This window comes from Filicampus tigris, chromosome 17 (assembly GCF_054856515.1).
Source record: "Filicampus tigris isolate MCC_2025a chromosome 17, RoL_Ftig_1.0, whole genome shotgun sequence".
Taxonomy (NCBI): Eukaryota; Metazoa; Chordata; class Actinopteri; order Syngnathiformes; family Syngnathidae; genus Filicampus; species Filicampus tigris.
In genome coordinates this window covers 18,030,675-18,043,523 of record NC_141233.1, presented here as the reverse complement: position 1 = coordinate 18,043,523, position 12,849 = coordinate 18,030,675, and the positions used below count along the sequence as shown (strand labels likewise).

The window sequence follows — 12,849 nt, the reverse complement described above, 5'->3', positions numbered from 1 at the left end:
ATTGTGAGGCAGGAGCCAGGGTGTGCATGCACCTTACTGAGCGTGTCCAGAGGGATACCGTCCACGTGGAGGGTGCAGATGTCGCCGTTCATTTTGGCTCGTCTTTGCGATGCTCTGATTCACCTGCGCCGACAAGATTCAAATGGACAAAATGTGTTCCGAGCGGCACTTGACTCGCTGGAACATCGATGCTAATATATCGGCAGTGCTTGGCATTACGTGTTAGCAATCAGCTGGGAGACTTCGGACCAAATGAAATGTTTGGTGTTCGGATGTCCCCTTAACCCTTTTGTCTTTCTCCTTTTGAATGCGTTGCGCTCCTGTGTGTGTGTGTTCAAGTAGCATTTGTTAAAAAGGTTCGTGATTACCACCTACGCTCATTCCCACGAGCCAGTCCACGGCGTAGCACGTAAGACAGCGGACTTACTTTAGGCAAACTGTGTACTTTCTTGTCAGCCGGACAAAGAAACATCTCGAAGCACGCACACTTTGTTTGACCTTTATTTGGACAACTGTACGAGCGAGTATTCTCATGTCCTCAAAGTGATCTTCTACCATCGTATCCCGCTTCTTGACACCGACAGGGAACAAGTGCTGAGGAATACTTCTCTTAAAAAAAGGAGGTGTTTTCCTAAGTTTGGAAGTGTCCAAAGCACGCGGGAGGGATAAAAGTAGATACGGATCCCCACTGTGGGATCAATAAAGGCCTTCTTATCTTATCTTATCTTATCTTTTCAATGGTCTACATCGCCGTGGTGGGTACGTCGGGAAGGTATTCCCTTGGATTAACGCCGTTCCACCCAACTATGAATTCAAGACAACAAAGCAACTAAGTACAAGGTCAACAGACTGAGACCATTGAACAAGGTCATATTGGGCCCAAGGACGCTCGCTTAGAGGCGTGCACATCCGTCCGCGTACAGTACTACTCAACATATATTACAACAAACATGACGGCGCCTCACCTGGCTTAGACGCACGCCCGCTGTTCAAGCGCACTGGAATGCCCAAAACGCTATCTGTCGAAAAAACACAAAGAACATCTGGATGAATGACAGATTTTTAACGAGTATTCCTGTGAAGGCTAAGAGCAAAAAGAAGACAGATATGCCAGACGGTGACTGAGCGCTGGAGGAAGAATTCAAACAAGCCGGCGGGGTCTGCCAATCGGGTCAAACAAGTTTGAAAGCATTCAAGTTGTCGAGAGGAAAAAAATAACATTTTGATTCTGTCACAAGTGCTGCGGTCAGGTACAGTTTAAGCCAAAAACCATCGCGGATAAGTCACTGCATCAAGAGTTCAAAAAAAATCAATCGATAAATAATTGTTTGAAATAAGAAAATAAAGAGACGACTCGACTCACCTGCTGTGTCCTCTTACAAACCGAGTGAGCTCAGCCATCAACTCTCAGGCATGCACAGGAAGAAAGTGGCAGCCCACTTCCCAAAAAGAAACGCTAACTACAAAGACAGGCGGACGCATAAAGGGGGGCGCAGCACTGCCTGGCTGCGAGGGAGCATTGGCACATTGTGAAAACACAAGCATGTCTCAATGCGTCGGGTCACGTCACGCGCACGCACGCACGCACGCACTTGGGGAGGAAGTACAAAAGCTCCAACCTGATGAAATCACAAAATGAGTTGAACAGGAAACACGAATGGACTTGTTACGTCGCGACTCGGCATATTGGACATATACGTGCCTGGGGTACAAAGGCGAGTTTTGGAGAATATCAGAGCTGCCCAATGAAAAGCAGCAACAGACAAATTGTTAGCGGGAACACTCCGTTAATATACACTTATCAAAAACCACTATCAGAACGCAAAATAAGTTTTCTTGAATCCACAACAAATACCCGGGGTTTTCTACGGTGCTTTTGATGAACTCAAACAATGGAAAGCAAGAGTTATACTCTCCAAATAAGCAGTATTGCATTTAAAAAAAAAAAAAAAAAATCTCAAAGACGGAAACAGCAGAATTCCATTTTTGGGTTGATACGCCTAGAGCCCCCACCAATAAAAAAAGACTTCTTGCTTTCTTGTGCTCGGACATGCACTGTCGAGTGTTATAAAGGCACACGTGAGCCACTCCAAATCGTGTCCTATCAAATCAATTCCGCTAAGCATAACGCATTCATTCAAATAAAAGTCATATATACGTTTCACGTTGAACAATCTTTTATTTACAATAAACCATTGAAAAAAACAATAAGAGCTTAATGAATGCAAGAAATGGTGATCAAGTTCAGTCAAGTGGGCCACACATTGCCCAGACCTGCTTCGACCATTCGAAGCACGCCGGTGCTCGCGCTTGCATTCGAACACGCGTTACAAAATGCACTGAGTCAAATTGTTGAAGTCAATTCAAATGCACATGAAATGAGAAAAAAAAAAAGAATAATAATAATAACAAAGGAATATTTCAGTGCAGTGCAGTTGACAGGAGTCTGAACGCCATGAGCAGTAAAATGCGCGACAAGGACTCCAAAATCGCGTGTGTTGCAGCAGTGACGGCTCCAAGACATCGAGGTGTGCTGACGTTGGACACGCCGTCTTCATTAAGGCTTACTGCCCCCTACCACCCGCCGCCGCCGCCGCCGCCGCCCTTCACCTTGGCTTGTGGCTGGGTTTCTTCAGCCGCTGCAGGCGCCCGAAGCGGACGAGACAGTCGGCGGCCTCCGAGATGGGCGTGAACGACTTAATGGGCGAGTTGCTGAGCCCCAGCACGGAAACGCCCGCTTCCTCGTCTTCGTTCTCGCCCTTCACGCCCATGACGTCGCTGAACGTCAACAAGTCAACATTTGGTCTCCTGCTTTTCTCATTCCAAAGAAACTAGCGCCGGTGCTACAGTTCAAGTACGAATTTTAAACGGTTGAAAAGAAGAAGTTTTAAAAATGTATTCTCATTATTCATACCCCGCCTACTGCCCGATGACAGCTGGGATAGGCTCCAGCACGCCTGCGACCCTTGTGAGGATAACCGCGAAAGATAACGGACGGACGGACGGACGGATTCTCATTATTCAATCCTGTAATTTGATCAGAATTAATCAATAGTTAAAAAAGAAAGAAAATGTCAAATGTATTATAAAGCATTTTGCTTTTTGTAAATCTACGCATTAGAATTCACCATTTATTCAAATGGATTTGTAATGAATGTATTATCATAAAGCAGTTATTTCCTAAATATCTTTTTTATAATGAAATGTTTAATTTAAATGTTTTGTAAAATTGTTCAATTTTTGAAGATGTATTTACAACCATTTTTTTTTTTTAATGAATATGATATGATACAATTGTAAAGTGTTTAATTTACCAAAAATAATTCCTTAAAATATGCTGTCAAATTGTTTATTGGTTAAAACTGGACTGGATAATGACTGATTCAATCAAATATAGACATTTAATGTATGAAGTTTTTTTTTAATCTACTGATTTCATTGGTTACTTAAATGAATGAACCCATTATTATAATTAATCATCACACACACCTGGCATTTTTGAACAGGGGTGTGTAGACTTTGCATATCGTACTACTACTACGACTAATTGCTGTACTAACTTCCCTATTATTTGAATGAACCATTCCATCTGTCAGCCAGTAAGCACTAGTCATCCCAAAACAGATGTAGGGCCACGTGCCACTAAAAAGACGCCACAAACTACAAAAGCGATGAGCCCGTCCGTTTCAGCCTTTTTTGCCCATTGTGACTACAAGGCGGTGACGTGAATCTGGCAACGAGTCCCTCCGAAAGTGTCAAAGCAGCATGAAGTCGGAAGTGAGAGGTGACTGACAACTTACCCCCGCTGGCGTCTGGAGCCGGACGGACCGGCGGCACCTGCGCACGACAACACGCACGAGTTGACGAACGGCTGTTTTTGCAGCTGAGCTCCGACGTGAGCCAACGGCCGTTGTGGCGTTGGGCTTACCTGCATGCCTGCTTTCTACATGCTCCAGAGCCGCCAACAGATTGCCCTTCTGGATGGTGTTTTTTATAAGAAAAAATGAAATGAAAAAAATACATCCTTCAATATTTGACTTTCCGAAATAAGTATGTCAACATTTTGGGGAATATGGAGTCCTACCCCGGGTGTTTTGGTGGCCCGCCGCTGGATGCAGAGATCGGTGTGCTCGCTGTAGTCTCGCAAGGCCACAGCCTTTTGGCAGATGTAACATTTCTCCTTGAGTCTGGGTTGGGAGGGTGGGGGGTGCAACACCATTAACCCATCTGTTGGGTTGCTTTTCTTTAAGTTTACTTCCTGATTTACTTTTTCGTTGTTTTTTTTTTTTTTTGTATCATTTTGTTGATTACAGTTCACAGCTGATAAAAATGCAAAAGAAATGATCAATCCTAATGTCGCCTAAAAAAAAACAATCATTCTTAAATCCAGAAATTAGGGAGGAATTGGCTAACCAGAAACACTTTTTTGTCTCATGATCCTGTCTTTATGAGTTTTCTTTTCCCAATTGAGCCTACGCTATCGCGACGCACCGCTATGGATAAGGGGACAAAAAACAAATAACAAAGAAGCTGCTGGGCAACATACTTGTCAGTGGAGGAGGAGTCGCCCTCTTCGTCTGCTGCCCACCTTTTTCGTTTCCTTCTTGTCTTCAAGGAGACTGGAGCGTTTCAAGGCGGAGGAGGGAAAAGGCAGAAACGCTGACATCTAGTGGCCAAAGAGCGGAACAGTGGCTGCGAATTTTGGCCCAACCTCGCAAACAGTCAGCGGCAAGCCTCGGGTGGTCGGCGGCCGCCGTCTCCGCCTCGCCGTCGCAGTCCGCCGCGTGCCTCTCGATTTTGTCCGCGGCGAACCTTCCCCGGCAAATGGGACACTCCACGCCAGCTCCCGGGCCGACGGGCTCCGGCGATGGCGACGTCCCCGGCCCCCTTTCTTCCTCCTCGTTGGTCGGGGCGAGCTTTCTCCCCATGGCGCCGCTGACGAGGCGCTTCGTCGGAGTCTCTCCGTTGGCCAAGACTGCAAGCAAGTGAAAGGTACCTTTTTTCAGCATGCCACTCCCACTTCAAGTTTACTGTCAAAGAAAACATCAAAGCACTGCGGCTGAGACTTTCCAACCCTTTCGACAACTTACGCTTGAACATCAACGGTGTAGCAACGCATGCGGACACTAGCGTAAAAGTTGCTAGGTTTTTTTTGCAACTTGTTATGAGCAACGCATGCAGACGCTAGAATAAAAGTTGCTAGGTTTTTTTTGCAACTTGTTTTGTCAATATAATTTGTGTATTTTGGCAAAAGAATGTCAGACCTTTTACTATGGCACCCAGGAAGCCTCTCGAATTGTAAAAAAAAGACATTGAAAATATGCATTGTCCCCTTTAGTACGCCTCACCCTCCACGATCTCGTCCTCGTCCACCGCTTGATCATCATCTCTCGCCGCAGTTTCAGGAAACTCGGGGCTGTTGGGCTACCGATGAAGGCAACAGAATACGAGACGGTGAGGTCGCGTGTGTGTGTGTGTGTGTAACGGTAGGTTCCATGGCAAAAAACAGCAGCAGTCACCTTGGACACATCCGTGTGGTCTTCCTCACTCATTTGGGTCTCTGTGGGTGGGCAAACATAAGTTACGAGTAAACGCTACGCTTCGAGAGAGAGAGCGGTACGACATAATTGACGCCGCAGGTTCAAGAGCGCACATCCCGTTTAGGTCCGATTTTTGACACTGTATTGGAAGCCTTTTCAAGAAAGCGTGACGTGCGCATGCATGAACTTTTTCATGAACTGCCACATCTACCTCCGTTTTGAACATGGCGTTTTCTGGGCTGCAATTTGTCACACTGTTTTGTTGGTGCCTGACGCAATGGAGTTCCATCCGGCACCACTGTACGAAATGTTACTGGGTGAGACGAGGAGAAGAACCTCCCAATTTTTCCTGGCTTCGCCTCTTGAAGAAATGCAGTGGCCGCGCTTTCGAATGTGTTCATTTGTGCAGATGTGGTGGCATTGTGTCATCGATGACTTCGGGTTGGGATTGTCACATTTGTCTTCAAGCTGCCCCGAGCATTGTGAAAGGAAAAAGAACACCCTGAATTGTGTCGCTCAGAGTGGAAATTCCTCCTTAAACGGTGGAAGTACCTGGACAAATGACACAGTCGTCAACGTCTGTCCGAGCTCCCTCTCGGCATGCCGGCTCTTCCTCCGCCGGCTCTTCCTGCGCCGCCTCCTCCTCCTCCTCTTTCTTCTTCTCCTCGTCCTCCTCGTCCTCCGTCTCCGGCCGAAGGCTGTCCGACCCCCGGCTGCCGGGCTGTCGGTCTTTCCGTCGGCGGCCACGCCTACGACATAGAGACGGAAATGACTTTTGGGGAGCTGTAAAGCAAAGCCCACCACTTCCCGTGGATCAGATTTCACGTCTGAGCGCCGAAAGACGCAGGCAGTTTTTACCTTCGAGGAAGTTGCGAGCGGCAAGAGTCAGACGAGGGCGATTTCTGCAACAAAAATCATTCATCATCAGCTTCAATCACTTTGCAGCTTTATTCTGTGACATGGTGATCCAAATCAAGACACGTTGACAAGGATTAAAAAAAGATATATTACTATGCTAGCAAAAAGCACAATTGCATTTTGGGCAAAGGGAAATTTGTACAAAGGCTGCCAAAGAAATCATCGTGGCTGACCATGAGCACAAAAACGACGAGTGAAGCTTGCAACAGTTTCCTACTCGTTGTCCGTAGGCAATCGTCTGGACTTTCAATGAGAAAATTTGACTTGGGCAAATGTACCTCGAGTAGTGTTGCACAATTTTTGGGCGACAAAAATGGCTCAGTACCATTTTTTTCTGAACACATCACATCACTTTCACAAACACTCTATAGTACTATAATGCGTGTTCAATGTTGCCCACTCGGCATCCATTGCAGCCTGATCATCCTGGAAGGGGGATTCCCCCATCTGTGGTCCCTTCTCAAGGTTTCTCACTTTTCCCCACATGGGGTTTTTGGACTTTTTCCTTGCCCTCCTGGGGGTTCAGATCAGGGGATGTCGTGTATATGACCTGGTGCATATGTGAAGCCCTTTTGAGACTTTCCTGTGATTAAAGACTATAGAAATAAATTTGACTTGACACTGGTATTTATAAAAAAAAATTAAAAAAAACGCAAACCAACCACGCAGCTCACCTACCCTGTCTTAAAGGCAAGTATACACGCGCGCAAAGCCGCCTGTCTGCCGGCATGTGATGAAGTGGCACGCCGCCCCTCCCGCACGTGTGAGGAAGCTATGGAATTTCTTTTGCATGCGTGGCCGACAGCCACGACAAGCCAAGCGACATGGCAAAGCCGATCTGTTCTAAAACGACCGTGGCTCCAGGTGGGAACACTTGCAACATGGCCAAGCGACGGGTTGTGATACGTTGCTAACGCTTCCCTCAAAAATAAGTGGAGGGGGGGTTTTTGGTTCAGAATTTGTCGATCCTAATATTTGGAACTAATAACACTTTTTTTTTTTCTTCTTAAAGCGGAAGTTCTTTTGTCAGTTTACATTTTTGCCGCTTTTGCTGATTTTCGATTTTTGTCGAGGTACCGTTTTGGTATCGAATGCAGGTATAGCATCCAAGTCCAAATTTTGGTATCGTGACAACACTACTTGACAGTAATTGAAGGTTTGTTGATGATGACGATGATGTCGCTGGAGCGGTCTGACTTGATACATTTGCTCCATGACCCGGAGGGAACTTTCGTTTTGGAAAAAAAAAAACAGCGTCTCGGAAACGTCTCGCGTTTGACTCTGTCGGTTCCGCTCTCGAGCGTTCCTCGGGCCATTAACGCTCGTTTGCGATCAGGGATGCTGAATGCGCTCGTCTTAGTGCACCTGTGCCCGCGGCAGGATGGCCTCCCCCCACTCGGCCTTCCTCAACAGACACCTCCGAGCCTCCTTCAGACTCTTCTCGTACACCTCCATCTGGGCCACGATCACCTGCGCGCAACACGACGACGTCATTGCGAGACATTTCGACAACCGCTGGACGTAGGCCAGCCACTACCTGCGTGTAAGCGTCCGGGTCCGCGCCACGTGGACAGAAGGGGACCCCCCAGTAGTAGTGAACCGTCGACTGGGTGGGGACGGGCTGCTGGGTGTTAAGGCTGCAAACACACAGAGATGAGCAGTGAACAGATGGTCTTGCCATCGGCGGGGCGGGCGGGCGGGCACGCACGCACGCACCCACCCACCCAGCCACCCATCCACCCAGCCACCCACCGACTCAAAATTGGGCCCAATGTGAGCATTTTCCCTCCCGCCCGTTCAAAGTCAGCAAAGGCCTGATGGCCCAATGTCACCGAAACATGATCCGCAGCAATTATCCCGTGGCGCGTGCTGGGTTCAGAGCGATTTCTCCTCTTCTCATCTTTTCTTTCTTCTTCTCCTACTATTGTTCGTCAGCGCTGCCCCTCACTGGCCCGTCTTGGTAATGCGACAGCCGTCATTCGCGCGCGCACAAAAAGAGCAGCCAATAAAATGCATTGCAACACTCGCTTGCTTTGTTTGTACCTGCGGCCGGAGCTGTTGCTCTCCAGCCCCGCTTGGGTCGCCCGCTTCAAAGGGGCCGCCTGCGCTTCGGCCCGCTGAAAGCGCTTCTCGTCCGGGTAGACGGGACTGGGCGAGCTCAGCGCCTGCAACGCGACGGGGAAGGAGAATTCATCATCACCGCCCAAACATGGCACAAACCGGGGCGTTAAACACACATTCCCTGGAAAAAGAGGCCCGGGTGACAACATGAGCGATACCATTTTCAATTCCCCATTTGGCCAAGGTGCGAGCCTTGCAAGTTTGCCAGTTGGGGAGCCCAAAAACATATCTCGTCAACAGCGCTTGAGACTTTTTGGTGAGTCCTGTTATGACGCCCTTGTGAACTCAACTTCGCGTCGCTCGGTAAAAGTGTTGTCGGGGACCGACTTCCTTCAAACACAACTTTTTGGGGCATGTCCCAATGCGGCGCGACGTACCGTCTGATCCGCGTCTTCGTCGGACCAGCAAAGCGTCGTGTCGCTCGTCAGCTCCGTCTCAGAGGAGTCGTCCGCGACACCGGGGAACGGACGCCGGTCGGCGCCGGTCCGTCGGACGTCGGGGCCCAGCTTCCCGTCCGTCGCCGATGACCCCGGACCTCTTTCGGACGGCGTCAAGTTCTTCGAGTAAGCGCGTCGGTCGGAGGGCTCCGGGCTCCTCGGGAATACCGGGCTCACGGGCGGACGGGAAGACGAAGCTGTCGCAGACGGGCCCGAGCTCTCCTGAGAAGAGAAGACGGGGTCCGAGTTCGGTCCGTCCGGACCTCCCGCATCGCCACGCGGAGAGCCGTCGCGTGGCGCTTCATGGCCAAACGCAGGGCTTTTTGGATACTCGGCACATTCGTCTCCCGTATCCGAGTCGGAGAGGAGGGGACGTGCCGGGGAGGGGAGGCTGTGGGCGGAGAGCTGCGAGCAAAGCACGTAGCCGGAGCTCCTGCGGCTCTCCGCCACGTTTTGGCTCAGCCGGGGGTAGGCCGCGCTGGCTCTGCGACCGCTCATGGCAAAGACGGGCGATTGACGCAGCGCGCGCTCGTCCGTCTGTGTGGAATCGCAGCTCTGGCAGGGAAAAGCAAAGAGGACTCCCACTCATCAGTGCATCTTTTCTCCGTTGTGAAATGACACCGCCAGCAAAGACGAGCGTACGCGAGCCGATGAACGCATTTTGGAAGAGAACAAGGTCACTGCGCGTTACCTGCGGCGAGTCCAGAAATTCAAGCGCTGGCTCAACGTCGGGGCTTTGTGACAAGTGCGACAGAGGACTTTCCTTCCTTTGCCACTTTTGATCTGGTTTCGTTCCACCTTTCCCTTCAACCTCTACAATTACAACATCACACACCAGCAGTCAGGGCCCAAGTTCAACTTGCGGTGCAGTCGCTTTTTGCCTTCAGTGTGCAAACCGCGACAGATTTTCCACACAGCTGGCGACCATGTGAACCAAGGCTAAGGGGCTCTCCATCTATGCCGAGAGTTCCACATTCCGTTAGAGGTAGAAAGATTGATACGATACAATTAAACACCAAGCAGAGACACCGCGTAGAGGCTTGCGCCTGACTCGCCTTGGCTCAGGTCGGCGCAGACGTCCCCCGATGCCGCCAGATCGCTGCTCGACTCCGCCACGCCGCTCGGGTGTGAGCGGCCGCGCCGAGAGCGGCCGCTGTCCGCTTCGGTTTGTCGCCTCAGACTCTGAGAGGGCTCTCGTCTCTGGCTGAACATCTATTAGGGTTGAAAACAATAACAAATACAAGGAAGAAAAAATAAGATCTTCTGTAGCGTCATGGGTTGCAAAGACGCTCGCAACCAGTTCTTCCTGTTGCAGAGAAACATTGAACATGCTCAAAAACGTATTTCTTGCCAAAGTGCCCTTCCTCGCCGCTTTTCTCTCACTGTACTCACGCTCTCTTTGATGGCTTTCATCACAGCCGCATTTTCCTGCTGCATGCGGTGCGCACTGACGCTGGCTTCCTGCGCACTCAGACGCAGGGCCAAGGCCATCATCTCCTCTTCTGTCATCTCTGAGGAAGGCACAGATACGGAAAGTCTTTTTCCAGCACACATCATTTCCCACCAATTAAAGCAGTACAGTTGCCCTATTAGTGCACTGAATTGTCTTACTAGTGAGGACAAAGGGTACTACTAGCATATGGACCTTAAGGTGGACGTCCATGATAACCAGTAAATGCTCAAATAGCTTGCCAAATGCGTGTTTATCGTCCATGATAACCAGTAAATGCTCAAATAGCTTGCCATATACGTGTTTATCACTGAGCTGAGACATTCACGACCTTGAGATTGGGCTTTACATTTCCTGTCTCTCCACCGCTTTTCTCTGTCGGACAAGGACGGCAGCAGGGGTGAGGTGGAGCGCTCGTCCTGAGAGCACAAAGACACGCTGCTGTAAACGGCGGGTGTCAAAACGTTACTCTGTTGGGAATGTCCGGTGGATAAGAGCTACCAACGTGCAGAGTGTGCGAGTGCTTATGTGCTCAAGAGGAATTATTTCGACTCTCTCTCTACCGGTTGCTCCTTATCATCGACAGCATCGTCGTCGTGTGAGTCTTGGTCCACCAACTGGCTTTGCAGAGGTCCGTCCCTGTTGCTTTGCTTCCTCTGAGGCATCCTGCTCGGCTGCGCCATGACTTTTAACACGCACGCGCGCAGACACACACACACACACCCACACACACACACCCACACACACACACAACACACACACACACAACACACACACACACACAACACACACACACACACACACACACAACACACACGCACGCACACACACAAATTCTAGGCTTATATTCCATCAGGCTATGGTTTTCAATAAACATTTAAACGGTGGTGCATTCCTGTCGTGGTTAAGGTGTTCCTTGTTAATTCTCATACATTTTCTGCTCCGAAAATATGTAGCATGAAGTGAGAAACCGAGTTAAAAGAACTCCAGTGTGAATTTGACGTGACAAAATAGAAGATGGCGGCGCACGAGAACCACACGTTTGGAATAAACTAACGAGACGAATGTAGGGCTCTTAAATTGTTCATTTGTTCGTCGTTCCATTTTACGAAGGAACGAACACAGTAAGTGAGTAAATTAAGTTAAAAGACACTCACGTCGCCTCCCCTCACTTTCGCGGCGCCATGTTTGTTTCGGTCTGCGTAGTGGCGTCACTGTACGTAACTAGCGTCATTGGCGATGCCTTCAAAGACCTTAATGGAGGAAAAAAAACAAGAAAAAAACAACAACTTTCATTTGCCAGGTGTTTGTTTACAAACGGTGAATTAGCGACCATATGTAGTGATCCTCGTTCAATCTGGCGAACGTAAAATCCCGGAAATTTATCTTCGGAGCACTCAGACGTAGTTTTCCCTGACTTCCTCCGTGTCACGTGACGACAATGTCACGCAGCGTCTACGTGACGATGCCTTCAAAGACTAAGGAAAAAATAGGCACTCTCCAAGCCAGGCTTGTTTTGCCCTGTGACAATGTCTTGAAAGACTGTCGGGGGGAGGGGGATCTTCATTGGTTAATGTATTAATTTTTGAATCCTTATTCCTTTTGTAAGCCAACCTGTTTTGTATTTTTTGATGATTCCATTTCAGCAAGACTATGTCCGCAACAGACAATCTGAGTGTTGAGCTCACTACTTGACTACATGTGTGGGTTATGGCGATCATGGTTTCTGGTTTATTGCACATTCTTCATTCCTCTATATGTGTGCTTTGCACCAAAGGTTTGGTCATTTTTTTGGACAAATATATTGATGGGCAATTTTAAGAACCAGGGAAAGTCTTTCTGAAAACATGTCATTTTATTATGCAATGAAGCCAGCTCACACAGAAAATACGACAGCTTACATTTCCATCATGCAGCAGCCCCAGACAGACCCCACGTGGACCAAATGGTTTTTTGTTTTTTTGGGGGTTGTTTTTTTTTTTTGCATACACGTTGCAAGAAACTTGTACATGCACACTTGGGACAAATAAATGCAGAGTTAACGCAAGTGACATATTGCAGTCGCGAGTGTTTTTTTGCGTTGACAGCAGGAGAGAGCGAAAGGTTGGAATGAGTCGGAGGTGGAGGCGACAGGCAGGAAAGATGAAAGAAACACTTTGCGGTGGCAGCAGCCTGACTTTTCTCAGGTGAGCTTTTGGCATCTTTTCCAGGATGCATATTTATATATGTATATATATATATATATATATATATATATTTATATATATATATATATATATATATATATATGTATATATATATATATGTATATATATATATATATATATATATATATATATATATATATATATATATACTCTTTCCCTACATCGTGTTCACCATT

At 48.2% G+C, this 12,849-nt stretch overlaps 1 protein-coding gene across 5 annotated transcripts; it reads right to left on the bottom strand.

The window, feature by feature from the left end:
* Nucleotides 1-50: 50 nt before the first annotated feature.
* uimc1 (ubiquitin interaction motif containing 1) lies at nucleotides 51-11,920 on the bottom strand. 5 transcript variants are annotated; one of them, XR_015081877.1, is made up of 21 exons: nucleotides 11,624-11,919; nucleotides 11,030-11,151; nucleotides 10,798-10,885; nucleotides 10,409-10,527; nucleotides 10,072-10,228; nucleotides 9,708-9,829; nucleotides 8,957-9,571; nucleotides 8,502-8,623; nucleotides 7,996-8,095; nucleotides 7,824-7,928; nucleotides 6,399-6,442; nucleotides 6,093-6,289; nucleotides 5,520-5,560; nucleotides 5,349-5,424; nucleotides 4,712-4,975; nucleotides 4,547-4,619; nucleotides 4,085-4,187; nucleotides 3,929-3,977; nucleotides 3,801-3,837; nucleotides 966-1,019; nucleotides 51-123 (listed from the first exon to the last, which is right to left on the bottom strand). XR_015081877.1 is itself a non-coding variant. In XM_086012676.1 (20 exons), the coding sequence occupies exons 2-20, from the start codon at nucleotides 11,147-11,149 to the stop codon at nucleotides 2,607-2,609; spliced, it is 2,604 nt and encodes an 867-aa protein (XP_085868802.1). In that variant the 5' UTR covers nucleotides 11,150-11,151; nucleotides 11,624-11,919; the 3' UTR covers nucleotides 2,160-2,606. The 5 variants fall into 5 exon arrangements, 4 of the variants coding, with proteins under 4 accessions (XP_085868802.1, XP_085868805.1, XP_085868803.1 ...); XM_086012676.1 differs by lacking the exons at nucleotides 51-123; nucleotides 966-1,019 and adding an exon at nucleotides 2,160-2,778; XM_086012679.1 differs by lacking the exons at nucleotides 51-123; nucleotides 966-1,019; nucleotides 11,624-11,919 and adding an exon at nucleotides 2,160-2,778 and having other exon boundaries at nucleotides 10,972-11,033.
* Nucleotides 11,921-12,849: the final 929 nt, after the last annotated feature.